At 36.1% G+C, this 18,060-nt stretch overlaps 1 protein-coding gene across 1 annotated transcript; it reads right to left on the reverse strand.

The window, feature by feature from the left end:
- Positions 1-324: 324 nt before the first annotated feature.
- On the reverse strand, positions 325-14,116 carry LOC128528559 (oxygen-regulated protein 1-like). The gene is made up of 4 exons (XM_053501503.1): positions 14,055-14,116; positions 11,172-11,836; positions 9,739-9,889; positions 325-7,014 (listed from the first exon to the last, which is right to left on the reverse strand). Exons 2-4 carry the CDS (start codon positions 11,814-11,816, stop codon positions 1,700-1,702), a joined length of 6,111 nt encoding a protein of 2,036 aa, XP_053357478.1. The 5' UTR covers positions 11,817-11,836; positions 14,055-14,116; the 3' UTR covers positions 325-1,699.
- Between the last annotated feature and the right edge of the window lie 3,944 nt (positions 14,117-18,060).

Below are 18,060 nucleotides of genomic sequence, written 5' to 3' on the forward strand. Positions count from 1 at the left end.
GGTGAAAGTATAAGGACAAGTATACATGATAAATCTATAGAAACCTTGACAGCATGGGGGACAGGGTCAAATGCCAGCACAGTGCTATTGAGGTCATAAGGATGTGATTGGAATCGTTACAAGGTGAACTGTACTTAATAATCAGTTTGGGATTTTTTTTTGCACAGTTATTCTGGGAATAAAATGAATTCTTAAGTAATGTTGAGTTGGATTATTTTAAGGCCCTTCCTGCTGAGTGATGAGAAAAGAAATGAACAGAAAATCTTAGGTATGTTGGTACAAAAAACTCTGAGTAAATTTTATTTTTGAAAAAAGTCAAAAAATGATTCACAAAGCCTAAGGCATTATTTACAGCAAAATGTGCTACAGTATCCAGCTTTGTATGCAAAAAGAATTTCATGCTGCCATCTAGTGGTAGACATTTAATGTGAAAGACAAGAATAAACATTGACCAATAAATAAACATCAAGTATGTAAACTATAGTTAAAAGGAGAAAAAAAACTTTTAATACAAACAACAACAACAACAAAATCGAAAGCCGGTTTTAGTGCCTTTTTTTCAACTTAATGTACAGGTTTATATTTTTGGATCTATCTTAGCAAATTTGTACATAGAGACATTTAATAATAACATATACGACATTGTGAAAACAAATAGACCATGTCTCCAACAGTGTCTAACCAAGTGCTAGTAAATGCAGAAATGCAGTATATAAGGTACACATATTAATTAAGTAAATATTATACTAGTACAGTACTCACAAGTGACATCAATGGCCTGTGTAAATATAATTATCCGTCATTGTTAATGTTATTATATTCCATCATTCACTTCTGGGTCACGTATTGGGAGCTAAATCTAATATCTCAATTTAAATTTTTAGTTTGTATAACATTTTCACCCTTTACGTTTACAGCATTTGGCAGACGCCCTTATCCAGAGCGACTTAAGTGCTTTGAAGTTATCATTTATAAATATATAATTTAACAATAGTTACATGGCAACAATTGTACAAAGCAGATTTACAGGATTTAGGGAAATATATATTAATTATTGTTCTTGGTTTGTCCCTGATGAGCAAGATGACAATAGGAAGAAACCTTGAGATGAACCAGACTAAACAAGGAACCCATCCTTATTTATGTGATATCATATTAGTCTGTGACACTTTTAAGTGTTTGGCCCAAATGAGATTACCATAATGATCAGGTTGGCATTCAAGTCACTAAACAAGCTTTTCTTTACCCAGCCTCATAGTTAATGCATGCATGCTTTAAACAAGCAAGCTCGTGCTACATCTCTTTAACATCACCAACACGTCACTGGGCCAATTCCATAAGAGAAGCTTAGAATATAGACTGGCATTTTTTCTATGAATTGAATTAACCACAATTTCTATTTTTTCATTAAAAGGTATGAACACAAGCACTGAACAATTGACAGTTCGGTGTTATAAAGAGAGATTAGGCACTAAATTATTCATGTTCTGTCACCTTAAGTGCTAATCAGTAACTAGCAGATGTGCTTCATAAATCAAGGTGGCGCACATGATCATTTTCAGCACCTCCAGGAACTGTTGCCTTTCAAAAAGCCAGAATGCTAACAAGGAACATAAGGCAGCAGAGGTCATCATGAGTATTGGAGTTTGTTACATATATTTAAGTATTCTGGGGCAATGTGAATTAATAAACATGTAGTTTACAGTAAGGGACAGTGTTGCCCACAAAATACAAACAGCATCTCCAGGGCATCAGGATCTGCAGATTGCTTCATGAGCCCTGTTTGTGCACTCTGTCCTTTAACTGGCTGGCTAACCACAGTCATTGTGGTAGCTTTTGTCAGTGGGTGCACCTTATTGTTTGGTTTCTTTAAGACTGGTGGGCTTGAAGCAAGTGGAATGCTGTTTCGCTCAGCCATGGTTTTATGTACCTGTGTTTCAGGTATCAATCTAACCTCCTTTTTTTCTTCTGGTTCCTGCTCCGAGTCACTTGCACTCGGAAGGTTGAAATAAGTAAACTTTGAACTTGGTGACCCAGGCCACTTTTCGAGCTTTGTGGAAGGCAGAGCCCCATCAAGAGCATCTTCCTGCACAGGTTGTTTATCAACCTCACCTGAAATGGTTTCGATGTTTTCTCCTTTTCTATGACCTTCCTCGAGTTCTGGAGAGGATTTACGAATCTGGTTCTCTGCAACAAACCAGTGACCTTTATCAATAAGATTAGCCTCTTCAGATCGTGCATGTTCATTCGGTGTGAAACAATCAGTTGGTGCTTGAAAGACATCAGATGTGTTTGTGGCACTAAAGTACGATAGGTCAGTCATTACTTGAGTACGATTTTCATGGTAGGAAGCCAGACTAGATACATTTGTTCTCCCAAGACCTTCTCTTTGCTTGGCCTTGAAAGCAGAAGGCGATTTGATATTATTTGTACCTATACCACCTGAACTACCTCTTCCGTAGAGTCTCTCAATGGTTCTCCTGACGAAACCTTTGGGGACATCCTCTCCACTGGATGTCTCTTGTGACCAGTTTCCCCCACTGTCTGTAGGCTGGGAATCAGAAAGGTCAGAATTTGGACTATGTTGTTGTCTTTGCCCATTCTGGATTATTGTTTGACTCTTAGCAAGAAACATATCCCTGATGGACTTCACTCTGTTAGCCTGAGCGCTTCTTTCTGTCTCTTGTGCCAAAGAGCTGCTTTGGGAATCATAGCTAAATGTTAACGAAGATAAATGTTCTTCTAAGGTTGTGTCTATGAGCTTATCAGTTAAAGGTTCATCATTTAAATAATTTGGGTCTGATACTTCTGTCTGAGCCACAAATCTGTTTACTGATTTATGAGGTTTACTGCTAGACGTTTGTGTACATGTTTCCAGGCTACCAATTAGCTTTGTTATTGAACTGTTTTTCTTTTTAGTATGTACAGTCTTTCTGTCACAGTCTACAGCCTCTTTATGGCTACATTTCTTTTGATTATTAACATTTTCTTGATGAATTTCGCAGCATTTTGCAGGTGCCTCCACAATCATGAGCTGGTCCTCAGAATGAACCTTCTCTGTTCTTTGCATTTCAGGTTGTCCAATGTTCTTCTTCACACTCTCTTGTTTATTGTTTAACTGCGTGTGTTCTTGACTCACCGGTCGTTGATTTTGACATTTTGTTTGGTGTTCAGTTTTGGAGGACTTGTGTTGTAAACAACTTGATGGATTTACTTGAAGACTTTCTACTTTATCACAGATCCAATCTTCAGCAACGTCCCTATGCTTTTCATCACAGCTATCTTGTTCTAAGCTGGATTTCTCCTCTTCACAGGTTGTCAAGTCATCTTTACTCTCACTTGACTCTGAGAATTTTGAGTTTACTTTAGTAATTCTACCACTGTCCATTTCATTTGCATCCCTCATGTCTTTCACTTCCTCCCTTGCTTTATTGCTGTCTTGTGGCTGAGAATTTTTAGGATCAGTCTTCCCAATGTAATTTTTCTCTACACTGTCACTCTTAGATATAATATTTCCATGTGCAACTCCACTCTGTTCACACATTACACTGTCTTTGATCTCTTTCACATTTATTTCCTGCTTTGGATATGTTTCCTGTTTCCCTTTATATCTTGTATCTTTTTCCTCAGTTCTTTGTTGCTTTTCTTCCAAGGTGTTTTCACAGATGTTAGAGTCTAGTATGTTGTGAGTCTGTTGTATTCTCTCCATGGGACAGGAATTTATTTCCTGTTCACAAGTTAACACTTTGATTTCTTTGTCAGTGCCTTCAGGATTTCTATGTATATGAACTGCTTTTTCAATGACCGATTTAACATATGTGTTTATATCTTCAAGCACACATCTAGGGATACTGAATGTTTCTTCACTTAAGTCTGATTCTGTATATCTATTTACCTTAGTCTCTGAAATTGTCTCCAGCAAGTCTTCTGACTTATCAACTTGATTACCCTTGATGCTCCTATTTTCTTGGGTGTGGAGAGCAGCCAACTCTTCTCTAACTGTGTCTGGAACGCCTAGTTCTTCCATAAGCCCTTTAACTGCCTCCTCTTCAGAGCTTGACACACTGCTACATCTACCTCTGGTGTACTCTGGTGTGATACAGGAACTCGTAGCTGTATTGCTCAGTTGTTGGAAATGTTTCCAGCTCTGGAGTAACTGATCTGATGCTGAATTCTGCAGAGCGTTTAAGTTGGCTCTCAGCTCCTCTGCATCCTCAATAGCTGCCATCTCTTTAAGAGACTGTAGCATAAGTAAAGCCTCTGAGCAGCTCAGGCTGTTCTCGGCTTGCCGGAGTGCATTTAGGTTCTCCAGACCATCCCTTAAAATCATGACTGAAAGAAATGCTAGGAGCACCCTTGATGAGGAACCGAAAGTAGATGCCAAGTGTGAGGAAAAGTCTGGCATACTATTGGATTTCTCCAAACAGGACCGCTGCTTGTGCTGTGTTGCTTCACGGAGTAAATGAATGGAATGGCAGAGCTCTTCTAGAACATGCCTCATATCAGGCCTTACTTCCATTTTGACTGTGTCAGATTTTTTCCCTGGGAAAACTAACAGTTCTTTCCCTGAAAGTGGACATAAAGATGTACTTTTATCATTTTCACATGTGCTCACCATTCCCTTGATCATACCTGAGTGCCCGGGTTTTGGCTTTTTGTCAAATGTTGCATTTTTAGAAAGGGCTGTTTTCTCCGCACCTTGATTGCTGAATAGTGATGCCTTGGACAAAGTGTTGTTTCGGGGTATTTGTTCTAAGGAATTCTGGCTGGATAGAATCTTTTCTGAAGTAGGATTCCTGGTAGGAGGTGTTTGTTTCTCATTGTTGTTTACACATTCAAATGTGTTACCCAAAGGCTCATCTGTGTTTTTATCTCTTTTTACCTTGTGGCGAAGTTGCATTATTTCTTGTTTTAAAGACAATTTACTAAAATTGTCTAAAACAACATAATTAGTTCTGTCTGGATTATTTAATATGTTCCTTGACAAGTGCATATTTTCTTGTGAAACGTCATGAGCAATAATTTCGCTAAATGAATTTTTATCTGGTGAGGAATTATCTTCTGAAGATGTTCTTTTCCAGGAATGATTTGTTAATAAGGGAGTCACTGGTAAAGGTATGTTCCCTGAAGCGTTACTTTGAGATGAATTTATTTCTTCATTTAATGTGTTAATCTGAGATAGAGATGAGGTCTCTTGAGCAGAAACTGTGGGGAATGTAATTCTTTTTGGAGAAGAATTGAATATCTTTTTCTTTGACAACCTTGGCATATTAGTAGATGGTAATACAGGAGGTGGTTTATTCTTCTTTGCTGCCAGTCTAGAGCATGCAGTCTCACAGATTAAGTCCTGTGAAGACGTGGATGGTGGTACCTGTTCCTTGTTGGGTGATTGTCCTTCTTCACTCATCTGTAGCCAGAATTCTACGTATTCGTTTAAGACTGAGGAAGAGCAATGCAGAGCAGGGGAGGAAGTACGGTCTTTAAACTCTTCTGTCTCTTGCTTTTGTGTCTCTTGCTCTTCTTGCATTGATGTTTGTCGTGTTAGGGAACATTTATTTATTGATACATTAAGTAATTTTTTTTTGTGTGAAGTCACACTTTCACTTAGTTTATTCGGATATATCTCTGCTGTGGCAGGATTCTTCTTATTGGTATAATGCTCTTTCACATGAAATTTATTGGGAATTTTAATCTGAAACGTTTTGTTCAATGTGGGAGAACCACTTTCACAACTCAAAGGTAGATTAGTTCTTTTACCTTTTAATAATTCCTGGACAGGTTTGACTCTGTACTGTTTAGTCATACCTCTCATAACTCTGGCTTGTTTAAAGATAGCAGCTCTTATTTTCTTTATCTCTTTCAGAATGTCAATTTTGGTATCTTTCCTCCTGTATTCATGAGTGGCCATATGGAAAATATGACTCTTTTTCACTATAACTCTTATTTTCTTTCTTTTCTTGGTAATATCTGCTGTTGAAGTCATTCTAGGAATTGTTGTTTTAGAAGAGTTAGTCAGAGGAGAATGCATTTCAGATTTTTTGTTTTTTAGGTCTGTAGGGTTGTTTCTTTCACATGATGTTTGGAGCTCCAATGAGGAAAGGAACGTTTCCTGTCTTTGAAGAGATGCATAATAAGGGTCAGGTCTAGGCTCAGACTTCAAGGGAACAGTGTCAGGGGGTACTGTATCAGATGTGCCTATTCCCTGAGTATTGGTAAGGAAACACCTTTGATAGGTTCGCTCCTCATAGCTCTGAAGCACTGTCTCCTGCCCACTGTCCTGTAGTTGAAGATTCTCTGAAGATTTATACAAACTAGCCTGCAATTGTGAGGTGCCTGCCTTACGTGGTTTGGGTAATGGGTATTTATTGCACTGTTTTACATTGCGTGCCTCTTCACTACAGATGTCCAAGACGGTATCCTGGCTCTCAGGCTTATCAGATATTTGTTTCTCCTCAGGCTCTTGTATTCTGATGCTTTCCTCCACCCCCCCATCTGCCATTTCTTCATTCTGTGCAGGAAGACATTTGTTATTGGAAACAATGCTATATTCTTTATGACATCTTTGGATTGCCGAGGCATCAGTGTCAACATCGGCAAGAATATTGTCAGCTAAAACTGCTCCTAGATCATAATCTGAATTTAAGTTAGATTTAATTTCACTTGTAAAACTTTGCCGACTGAGTGTTGTTGTCCAATGAACAGTCTCCTCCTCTTTAATAGTCAAGCGCACCTTCATCTCTACAGTCATGCTCCCATCTTCATTGACTCGAAATGATTTTTCAATGTCATCATCACTGGGCATGCAGAGGTATTCATTATTGTCACCATCCATGCAGGTGACTGTATCCGTCTCTGCGGCAGATCCCAGTAGCTGACCCATCTCCATTTCAATAGAACCAGTGCAGTCATATGTACTTTCTGCAAAACTGTTCCGTAACTGATTTACTATGTAATGCTCTGAAGATGGTGAGAAAGGTCGAGATTTGATGCTGCTAGTTACAGATTTCTTTTTTTCTATATAAAACAAAGCAGCAGAGGAATAAAACAGAAAAGAATTTTACCACAAATCACAGGTGTGGAAGAAGTAGATGTGTCAGGAGGATTCCAGGGTAACAATTTGATTATCCAGGCCAAACCACAATGAAAGCATTAGTGGGGGAAAAAAAAGAAGAAATCAGGGTTAGAACCAGCACTGATGTGAATGAGTTATGAAGCATGTTGCAAGATCTAGGTTAAGCTGATTACTGCAGGTAGCTTGTGTCTCAGCGTTCCTCAGATAATCTCAACCACAGACAGTTCAATTCCAATACATTTACAGTCAATTACAATAGAATTACAGTTGCAGTCAATTTTCATATTTTTTTCTTTGCTTACTTGCTTGATTGTATTAAAATTATATGTTGCGTTTATAAGATCCTTTAGGAACGTTGTTTAATTTTATTGTCTACCGACTTTATATTGTTAAAATGACAACAAAAGCCTATGACCAAAACACTTCTTAAGCTTATGCAACATGGATGTGATCCATTTTGCTTCCCTAAAAAATCAACTTCCTAACTTTAGCTGTTTGAGAGATGTGCCCCCAAAATGGCCATTTTTCACTGTTATACTGTCTCGCTTCAAAAAATTATAGTTTAAAATTAATATTTTCCATATTTCTCTATGAGTATTGATACAAAAATTGGTAAGGAAAAAAAAAAATGCTGAGTAATCACTGAGGCAACAAGGAACTTTTTGCCAGTATATGAGTAGTTCCTTGTTGCCTCAGTGACTGCATGTTCCACAGGTGTTGTGGCTGCAAAATAAACCCAAATTATCACTGTGGTGTACATGATGATTAAAATCTCCACTGTGGGATCAGTCCAAAAGATATTGTTCCTTAAATTTTACAATTTGTTCAGATGCAAGTTTGTGAATCTAATTTGTGCTGCATTTTCAATTTGGAGAGAAGGGTCTCCACTCCTGCATATTCCATTCAGCCTTTCAACCTTTTTTTGATTGTGGTGTCATGAACATAAACTTTTTTTTTTTTTTGCTTAATTGACATTTTGGCTTTTTGTTATATCTCTGTGCATTAAATGGTCTAATCTTTGACTGCATTTGTTAGGACATCCACTCTTGTGGGAAATATTAATATGACAGCAGTGCTTTTCATGTGTACATGATTCTTATAACTGTAGAATTTGCAGCTGTAAAGAGGAATTGCTTCTCTGAGGTCATAGTTGATGTCCTTTCTTCTTGGTGGAGACTACTCCAGAACACCAAACTGCAAATGGATTTGTTTTTATAGACCTAGATGATTACCTAATCATGGGCATTTCATGAGTATCACCTGCTGCTAATTTCTCTCTTAATAATAATAGATAATAAGTTTTTCCTCACTAAACCTATCTTGTGTATATCTTCTTATGGAATAACATCCAAAAAATAACATTTAATTTATCAACACATTTTGCCACAATGTCCAAAATTAAAATTAGCTTTTTTCTTCAAAGACTTTTATATAGCCACAATTCATCATACCCTGTACGGTATGTTACGATATGAGAGCTTATTGTTACATGCAAGAAGTGACCATAACTTGCCCGAAATTTCAGGCGGCAGCTCTTTTAATATCTTTTGGCCATGTTATTGCTAAGTTTTTGTTTTGTCTTTTCATCATTTTGGAAGAATGCTCCGTTTTTATTAATGTCACGCAAATTTTCTCTATTCATTAATGGTGGCCTATAAAGGGATCCACAGTGCATCTAATATTTTAGAAATTCTTTTGTACACCTTTCCTGATCATTACCTTTTGACAATAATACAATGAGCATGCTCTGTATGCTTTCTGTTGATCAACCTCAGCATTTAAAGGAAACCAATATGTCAAGAAAGTCCTAATAAACAGTTGATCGTTATTTGGGGTAAATCAGAATCACTTCATTATTTTCCAGTGGATGGAATTCTTTTGAATGTGAGTTTTAATTTTGCAGACAGTCAAATGCCCCATTATAAAACTGTGTGGAAGGTCAGTGGTTAAGATGTTGGGCTACTTATCAAAAAGTTGAGGTCTAATCCCAGCATTGCCAAACTGCCACAGCTGGGCCCTTTACCAAGGCCCTTAATGCTCAACTGCTCATAAACATAAGTCACTCTGGGTCAGGGCATCTGCCAAATGCCATAAAAATAATGTAAAAGGCATTACAAGTTTTTTTCCCCTAGAGTCTGTTTAACTTGAGTTTTCTTGGAAGCTGTATCACATTATACCGAGTTAGTAATCTGATTGGAACAGAATCTTTCCACGAGTTGTGATATAGAGCTTAACAGCACTGGGATGTTTATGTATCACTCCACACAACAGGTGTTTAACAATCATTAATTACACTATCGGCCGCCAGCATGGGTGAAAGTAGGTCATTACATTCTGCATTACTTTAAAGAGGGGAGAGCAGCTCATAATCTGTCGGAAAAAAATGTGTTTTGTAAATGTAAATTCTAAGAGTGTTGTATTTAATCACTATCACAATATCAGCATGGATGTGATATCTTCTTTACCCTGGCTGCATCACTTCTGTGCTGATATTCAGTACAACAACACTCCCTCTCATGTGATACTCCTTAATTAAAGGTGAAAATAGATCTGATTAGATCAAGCGTGGCTTCATTTTTATATTTAAAAACTCTATGGATACCGTTAAAAGGTCCTGAAATATTCTGTAATCACTATTTAAATTGGATAAAGAATATTACACTTACTAGTAACAGGAGGCAGTCGTCCTACACTTTTTGCTGGCAGCCAAGTTGGAGCAAAGGGCTTTTGAATGTCATATTTTCTTTTTCTAAATGGCTCTCTGCCAGCAGCTACCAATACACCTGAACACAAGATCAGAGCAGGAAGTCCATCCACCTGTAATACAGAAAAACTATTTTTTCAAAAGAAGAGCAATGCCAAAAAAAAATATTATTGCTAATGTCAATGTTCTATTATTATATCAACAATGCTACTAAGAAGTGAAGTAAAATGATTAATTCTACATATTGTATTATGTGATCATTTTGTAATTGTTCTATAAACAGTGTCCTATGAAACATCTAGCCACAATCTTAAATACTAACATGATTGAATTGAATGCAATAAATAATAAAATTTGCAGTAGTACTCAGGGGTAAGTTGTCTTGACTACAGAGTATTTAAGACATTCCCACTGTCCAGGGCTTTGTCGCTGGATGCAAGCCAGCATAATAGGATGAAATGGACAAGCAGCTTAATGCTGCAAGGTGATAGGCCATCTTTAACCATGTTATTTATGCTCATACCAACTATAGACAAACTCAGAGTGAGGGGGGAATAATCATTATACACCAGTATGGTTACATGGTCAAACTTTTCGAAATAATCTATAAGCATGTTTAGTAACCCTAAATCACATGAAAATGGAATTCTTCAAATTACTGGCTTTTTTTCACAGTGGATATTTTAATCAAAAGCATTCAAGCAGTTTAACTTACATTGCTTATGGATGGTATATTGAATATACTATATTAAATTAAATTAAAGTAATTTACTGAAATGTGAATGGATACATTTAAAAATATTATAACAATTAACCTTTTAAGAAAATGGTTAATTTATTTGAAATGGTAGTTAATGGTAATTTATATTTTAAATGAGTTTAATTTCCAGAAAAACAACAAAAAATATATTTTAATTATTAATTAGAAAACTGGTCCCAATTAAATTGTAAATTTTATACAGCTCTTAACTTTAATTTTTTATAAGTTACTATTTTGTAATTTAACAAAAATAAACCCTTTATTTACACATATTTAAATAATCCATAAAAACAATAAAATGGCTAGATTTTCTAATAAAGAATTTCATTATTAGTTAATGATAACTGCTATGGGTGGACTTTGTTAATTGTTTAATCACCTTAAAATAAATGGTCACTCTATAAAATGACCTTTTTATATTATTTTAGTTTTTTTTTAATGGATCATAGAAACATGAATGTAAACCTTCACAGCACAGTTGGCTTCATTCACAGATAAGAAGACACCTTGTTTCATCAGTAAATTCTAGCAAGTTGCGCTAGCTGAACTGTGGGTGACAAAAAAGGTGAAAAAAAAACCTACCATAAAAATTTTAAAAGAAAAAATAAAAGATGAAACATTAATCAAATTCTCACCCTCCTTCCATCTGGTGTGTATAATTTGTGCACTGGAAAGCACATGACTTCAGATATATGATCAAGAAGTGCCTCGAAAGAATGTGTGTTCCTCTTCTGCAGGAGAAGAGTATGCTTGACTTCTGGATCTCCATTGTGGAAAACTACCAGCCGCTTTGGGGTGTGTAGAAGTGAAGAGTGCTTATTCCGTCTTGTATTCTGTTGGCCAGGAATTTTTCTATCTTTTAGGTGCCTGCTGCTGACAGGCCTGGCATGGTACCAAGGTGGTGGTTTGCGGCGTGCTTGTTCCAAGTCGATGGGCTTGACAGTGCGTTTATCTGAGCAGATGTATGAATGGCCGTGATGAAGCTGGTCAAGAGAATGAACTGTGGTAAGGCCCCTTGGTGTTGTAATAGTGCGGACTCCAAATGGCAGTGGAACACTCTTGGACAGGCTGTCTAACAATGCCTCAAAGGTCTTGAATTTGCGGCTGTTGATGACCACAGGCAAACCACTAAACTGGGCATCTCCGCTTTTATAGAAGCACACACGCCTTGAGGCAAAGGTTCCACTCATATATGGCTGCCGTGATGGTACCAAAGTATTGCCAGTGCCAGGTAACTGTTCCTGTAGTTCAGCTTTCTGCAATGATGTAGTATCATTCATAATCTCTCTGTAAACATAGCCTATAAAGACAGTCAGAAAGAGAGACAGAGAGAAAGACAGAGAGAGAGAAAGAGAGAGAAAAGAAATGAGTGCACATAATTAATAAGACAGACTATATTCCTATTGATCCTAAGATGATAAAACCTGATCTCACATGTGCCAGCTGGAAAGTCCTAGGATTATGTCAGTCAAACTTATTCAAGTCCAAACTCGCTACAATGGTTAAGTGTGCTTCACAACAATAGATCTTTTACATAAGAGCATAGATCTTTCACATAGGAAAAATATCCCCTTGAAGCCCATTGAATGACTCCCACAGTCATGGATCAATGGTAGAGAACTGCTTATGTTCAGAACTGTATATAATGATGCCCTGGCACTAGACAACATTAGGAACAAGTTGGACAGAAAATTGTCAGTGAGCAAGTGTTAAGATTTTTTTATTATTAGGATATAATAATATTTATTATCTTAATATATATTATAATACACTAACAGGTGGTCACCAGCTCTACTAGTTGCAGTTACTCAGTTCCATTAGTTGTGGAAGGATGTGTGTTGGTGGAGCACAGTAAAAAATCATAATCTGTTGATAATAAATGTGTTTGAGGAAATGCTGTATAAAAGCCATACTCAGACTTGAGGTCGTGCTGTATTGTAGGATATAGCAACTGTTATATGATATATGGATATGACTAGCGTCAGACTGTATGGCTACTGCATTACAGCCATGCTATATCCAGCAATACACTACTCCCTCTCATGTGATATTGTTTAATTATTAAATGCTGTTAAAAATGTCATCATTTCTTTATTCCTAATGTGTTTACATTAGTCAGGTCTGAGTGACAACAATCAAAGTAATTTAAACAAATCATTCTGTATGAAGTATTATTTTCATAATCGGAAGTTCGATTCCCGGGTGATGTTGTAAACTCTCCCAGCCGAAGGTCTAGAGAGAGCTGATTGGCCGAGCTCTCTCAGAGGGGAGGGATAAGAGGTACTTACTGCTCCCACATTAATAACGGCTCTACAGCCAATCAGAGGCGTCTGCGAGCTCATGCAAGTGTATTACGCCGCCCCCAACGATGCGTGAGCGAGCGGTTTGAAAAAGATGCGGTTGGCTGACGTCAAGTGGTTGGGAGAAAACACATGATAGTCTTCTGCCGTCCTGACTGAGTGGTAGTAGTAGCCTTAATGTAGAGCCCCCTAGTGACGGAGGAGGAATTGGAAACGAGTAAATTAGAGAAAAAATCGTTGAAAATACCCAAAAAATTTGTTTAAAAAGATAAATAAAAATTATTAGATTGCACTGGTCTATTCAGGAGCAGAAATAGACCAGAATAAGCAATAAAAAAAATAAAAATAAAATAAAAAATAATAATCTGGTCCCATCCTGTAACAAATTAAAATGTTTTCGCACCAGGGTTTTAAAAGAGATTTTTTTGGAAATGGAAATGCTTACATATAACAAGACTTATCATACAATCTCTAAATGTTATGACTGAAATCAGAATGCGTCAGAGTACTGAATATCCCTTTATCTCATTAACTGTAATCAACACACCGGAGGCAAACACAAAAACATGGACAGCAGCTTAATTTAATCTGATTTACTATCTGAACAATTTGAAGTAATGAAGTAATTGGTGAGTAATAAGAAATACTACCTACCAATGACTAATCAGAACAAGAAAACAAGATTTAAAAGAACCACAATGCTGCAGCAATAAAATTATTCAAAACAAAGGGAAAAAACGGCATACCTTGATGCATGCGTTATGTTATTTGTGTGTTTTTTTTATAATAATAATATATTTAAATAACAGATTACTTTTTTTTTTTTGTTTTGTTACTTAAGTGCTAACAACTGTGATAGATATTTAGGTAACCACAAAAAAAAGGAAAATAAGTAAATGAATAAATGAAAACGCACATTACCAGTTATAGATAAATGTCTGTATTTATTTTAGAGGTTATAATAAAATTAATGTTTTAACAGAGACTACAAATTTTCAGTTAAGGTTACAATATATGCCATTTACCATTAACCTTTTTTTTCTTATATTTAATTCCCTTATTTTTAAAGTTGCTCACAAAAAAAAAACAGTATAGCATTGGATACACACAGAAACCATAACTCTGTAAACAAATTTGTTTATAAAAGCCAATAGACTTATATGATTTAATATTCTATTAAAATTAAAATCACATTGAAAAAAGCATTTCCACACTTACCAAATTTGCCATATTAAACCAAAAGGTGTTAAACTCTCTCATGCTGGTCGGTGTTGAACAGTTAGTCTGTAAAGACTGAGGGTTATTTTGAGCAACGGCTTCACTCTTAATTTGCTTAATCTTTGCTCACCTCTAATCCCAGTTACATGGTGGCGAAAGCACGTCACAGAATGGAGCCTGTATATGTGTTTATATGTGACCAAGTGTTATTTCTGGTTTCTGAATAATTTAAAGAAGTTAGAAGAATAATATTATCTAATGGAAATAGCTATGCGAATTACTCTGGTAGCTTAAATAATAGTTCAATTCAATTAAATCTTATTTGTGTAGTGCTTTTAACAATGGTCAGTCGCAAAGCAGCTTTACATTAATAAAAAAAAATAATAGTGCATGTGGACCATACATTTATGTATAAATAATTTACAATATCATCACTAATTCTGTGCTTAATCTCATTTATGCTTTAAAAGGATAACACTTGCACTGTGTGTGTGTGTGTGTGTGTGTGTGTGTTGGTTGAATTTATGGACAGCAAGCTAAAGGTGAAGCTATTGTTCTGTTATTATCTTCTCTGCTAGCTATTTCCTAATAACATAAAATGGGTGTATCGAATGTTTTATATTGCATTTCATACAAAAATATTTACAATATAATGTATAGTGCAGTGATAGTTAACTCAGGTCTAAGCGAGGCCTAAGTATTATCAAATATGTTAATAGAATGACATATGTTACGGTTCTTTAACCTCAGTGTATCCCATTGTTCTCTGTGTGAGAGACCTGAGTGTAACCTGGGTAGATTGTCAAAGTGGCATAGTGGGAGGTTGTAGAGCAGAACAGGGAATTCCAGTGGAAGATCGGTCAGGACCTGGAGCAGCAGGGCGCAGGAGTAGCACAATCCTCTGCTTCCTCTCAAATGCACTCTGGAAAAAAAAAAAATCTATGTCAATCCAAGGTTCAGCAGTTTCCACTAGTGCTTTTGTAGGGGGTCGTCCACTTAAAGGGTCACCAGGAGTGCAGGTGTAAAAGACAGACACAATGAGTTTGGCATTGGCAGGTAGGGTGGGATAATGCCATTTGCCACACACGCACACACACACACACACACACACACACACACACACACACACACACACACACACACACACACACACACACACACACACACACACACACACTAAAGGTTTCACATATCAAACATATCCCTTATTTCATCCTAAATGTTTCACAAATAGTTTCCCACTGAAAGAGGGCTCAGGGATCTGGGGCCGGCGCCGAGGCTGCAGCGAAGTGTTAAATATAGATACACACAACATTCCATCCACACATCTAAATACTGCAGCGCTTAGATCTAAAAGGGAAGAGACCTCACTTTGCCTTTTGTGCATGTGTGTGTGTGTGTGTGTGCATGTGTGTGTGTGAGAGAGAAAGAATAGTGTAGTACAGCAGGATTTCATGCTGATTAAGCAATAAATAGGCACAATTCTGATATTTCTGTCACGAGACACTATTCTACAACAGACTCTCTTATCAGTAGCAGGAAAAGGTTGTCTTTTTGGTGGATGTTTAACATTCCTACTTTTAGTTTTGTTTTGGGAATAGGACACACTCAACAGGAGACCACACCGGCATTCCACACTTCGTATGTTCCTTCACATTTAAAATTCTTCCAAGTGTATACATACAGTACATTGTGGAACAAGTGGTTGTGGAGAATGATAAATGATCTTCTCTTGAACTTATTTCAGCTTCATACTGTATGTTCAATAATCTGTGTGCATGTCTGCATGTGTGTCTCTATGGGTTGTACATTTAGAGTGTACCAATTTTATTTTTTTAAATAGACTTTGAATTCTCAATTGACTTGTGATGTCAGAATGAGACCTTGCTTCTTAAATTCATTTATGGATTTTATTACTTTCGAGAGGCACTGGCACATCTGTATTGTATGTTTTCGAAAGAATGCATTTCAAAAACATTTTTATTCTTCTTCCATAATTTGTTAATTTCATTATTCAGCCTTTTTTTTTTCTTTCTGATGATAGTTTCTTTAATAATGAACAGATTATATAATGTATACAACATCAAAGCTTCTGTGGCGGAATGGTTATCTAGATGATTTGCAGCTTCTCTTTCTCTTGTAAACAGGTTCCTGTGTGTTGGCTCTCGTATAAAACTGAAAAATTGAAATCTCAAAAATATTTCTAAATATAAGGTTAAATACATGCATGCTTCTTTTCTAATCAGATTCATCTGCCTTGTGTGCTGAGAAATCCAGCTTTGTTTGATCATTAACAAAGCTGCCCAGGCTCAACTAGTTAAACTTATTTCCCAGATTGGCTAAATTTATCAATAAACATCTGGGATATTCAAACTTAAAAAAAACAAAACTCCTTTCTCATGAAACAATATTAGTAATTTAGAAGTTCTAGTTCAGCGTGTATTCGGACAGCTGAGGCAAGACCAAGACTGAATTTTTTTTACATGCCTGAGTTTGAGGAGGACTTGAGAAGTCATTTTGTTTTTTGTAAAAATAAGTAAGTCATTTTTATCTAAAAATGCTTAATTATTTTTTATAAATTACTATATATAAAGGTAGTAATTAGAGGTGACGTGTGTCAGGTGTTTACAGTCGTCTATCATCGCGTCACTCCTGACTTATGCAGCACGCGCGCCCTCTGGCGGAAAAAAACCCCAAAGCTCACGTGCTGCTTCACGGAACCTGACTAATCAAATTCAGTTCTCAGCTCTTCATGAGGCTTTTAGGACTTCGGAAAATAGATAAAAATAAAAAAGTTCCAATGAAAAGTCAAGTCAACAAATAACATTCACCACAGTCAGCTACAAATCAAGAGCCTGACCAAGGCGTAGAGATCTAACGTTAGCTATTGGGCTTATGTTGTACCTCAAAGAATATAAATAACCGTGTAATCACTAAACTGCTGATTCTTTAAACGGTAGCTAAAAAATATCTTGAATCTATTTGTATAATATGTTAACAAACATAACTACAGGTTTAATTTTTTTTCCCATGAGCGTTTTCAAAAGGCCTATTTAGTCACGTGACTGTGGGTTGTTAAAATATTTGACGAAGAAACATGGGTGTGTTAAAAAGATAAACAAGCAAAACAGTAAGATATTCAGAAACTATTCATATCAAAATAGAAATTGTATATTTCTGTGACTTATTTATTACATACCTTTACAGTCCCAGAAACAATTTAAGTATTTTGATTCATATATAAGCAAAAATCATAGGTGGTCAAAAACGTTAAGAACTTTACCTAACTTTAACCGCAGAATTCTATTTTTTCTTTTCAGAATCCATATGGATTTCCCAGAACACTGACTTTAATCTTTAAATTTTGACTTTAGTCTTGTAATTCTATTTATTTTTCCTGAATTTTTACTTTTTCCTGGGTTTTTATATATAAATCTTCCAATTTCAACTATAATAATGGAATTCTGAGATTAGACTTTTTGCCCCAGAATTCTGCCCTTTTTTTATAATTGAAATTTAATCTGTGAATTCTGACTTTAATCTTAGAATTCAGATTTTTTTTTCTCTCAGAAGATTTTTTTTTTCTCTCCCCCTCGTAATTCTGACTTTTTTTACTCAGAATTCTAGAGGAAATAAGGAATTAAAGTAATTACAAAATTAAAGTCAGAATTTTAAAACTAAAGTAAAATTTTTAAGACCAAGCATGGAATTGTGAGATAAAACTTTTCCAGAATTCCAAGATTAAGTTTAATTCTGGAAAAAAAAGTCAAAGTTTTGGGGAAAAAAGTAAGAATCCTAAGATTAATCTCTGAATTCTATGATTATAGTAAAAATGGTATGATTAACATCAGAACACTGATAAAAGGGCATTTCATTCTTATTTTTAATTTGGATGGTTCTATTGAAGTGAAACAGTGGTTTAGTGGTTAGTATTGTGGCCTCACGCCTCCAGGGTTGGGGGTTTTCGTCTATAGTCGGTGTGGAGTTTAAACGGTATAAAGGATGT

This window comes from Clarias gariepinus, chromosome 1 (assembly GCF_024256425.1).
Source record: "Clarias gariepinus isolate MV-2021 ecotype Netherlands chromosome 1, CGAR_prim_01v2, whole genome shotgun sequence".
Classification (NCBI taxonomy): Eukaryota; Metazoa; Chordata; class Actinopteri; order Siluriformes; family Clariidae; genus Clarias; species Clarias gariepinus.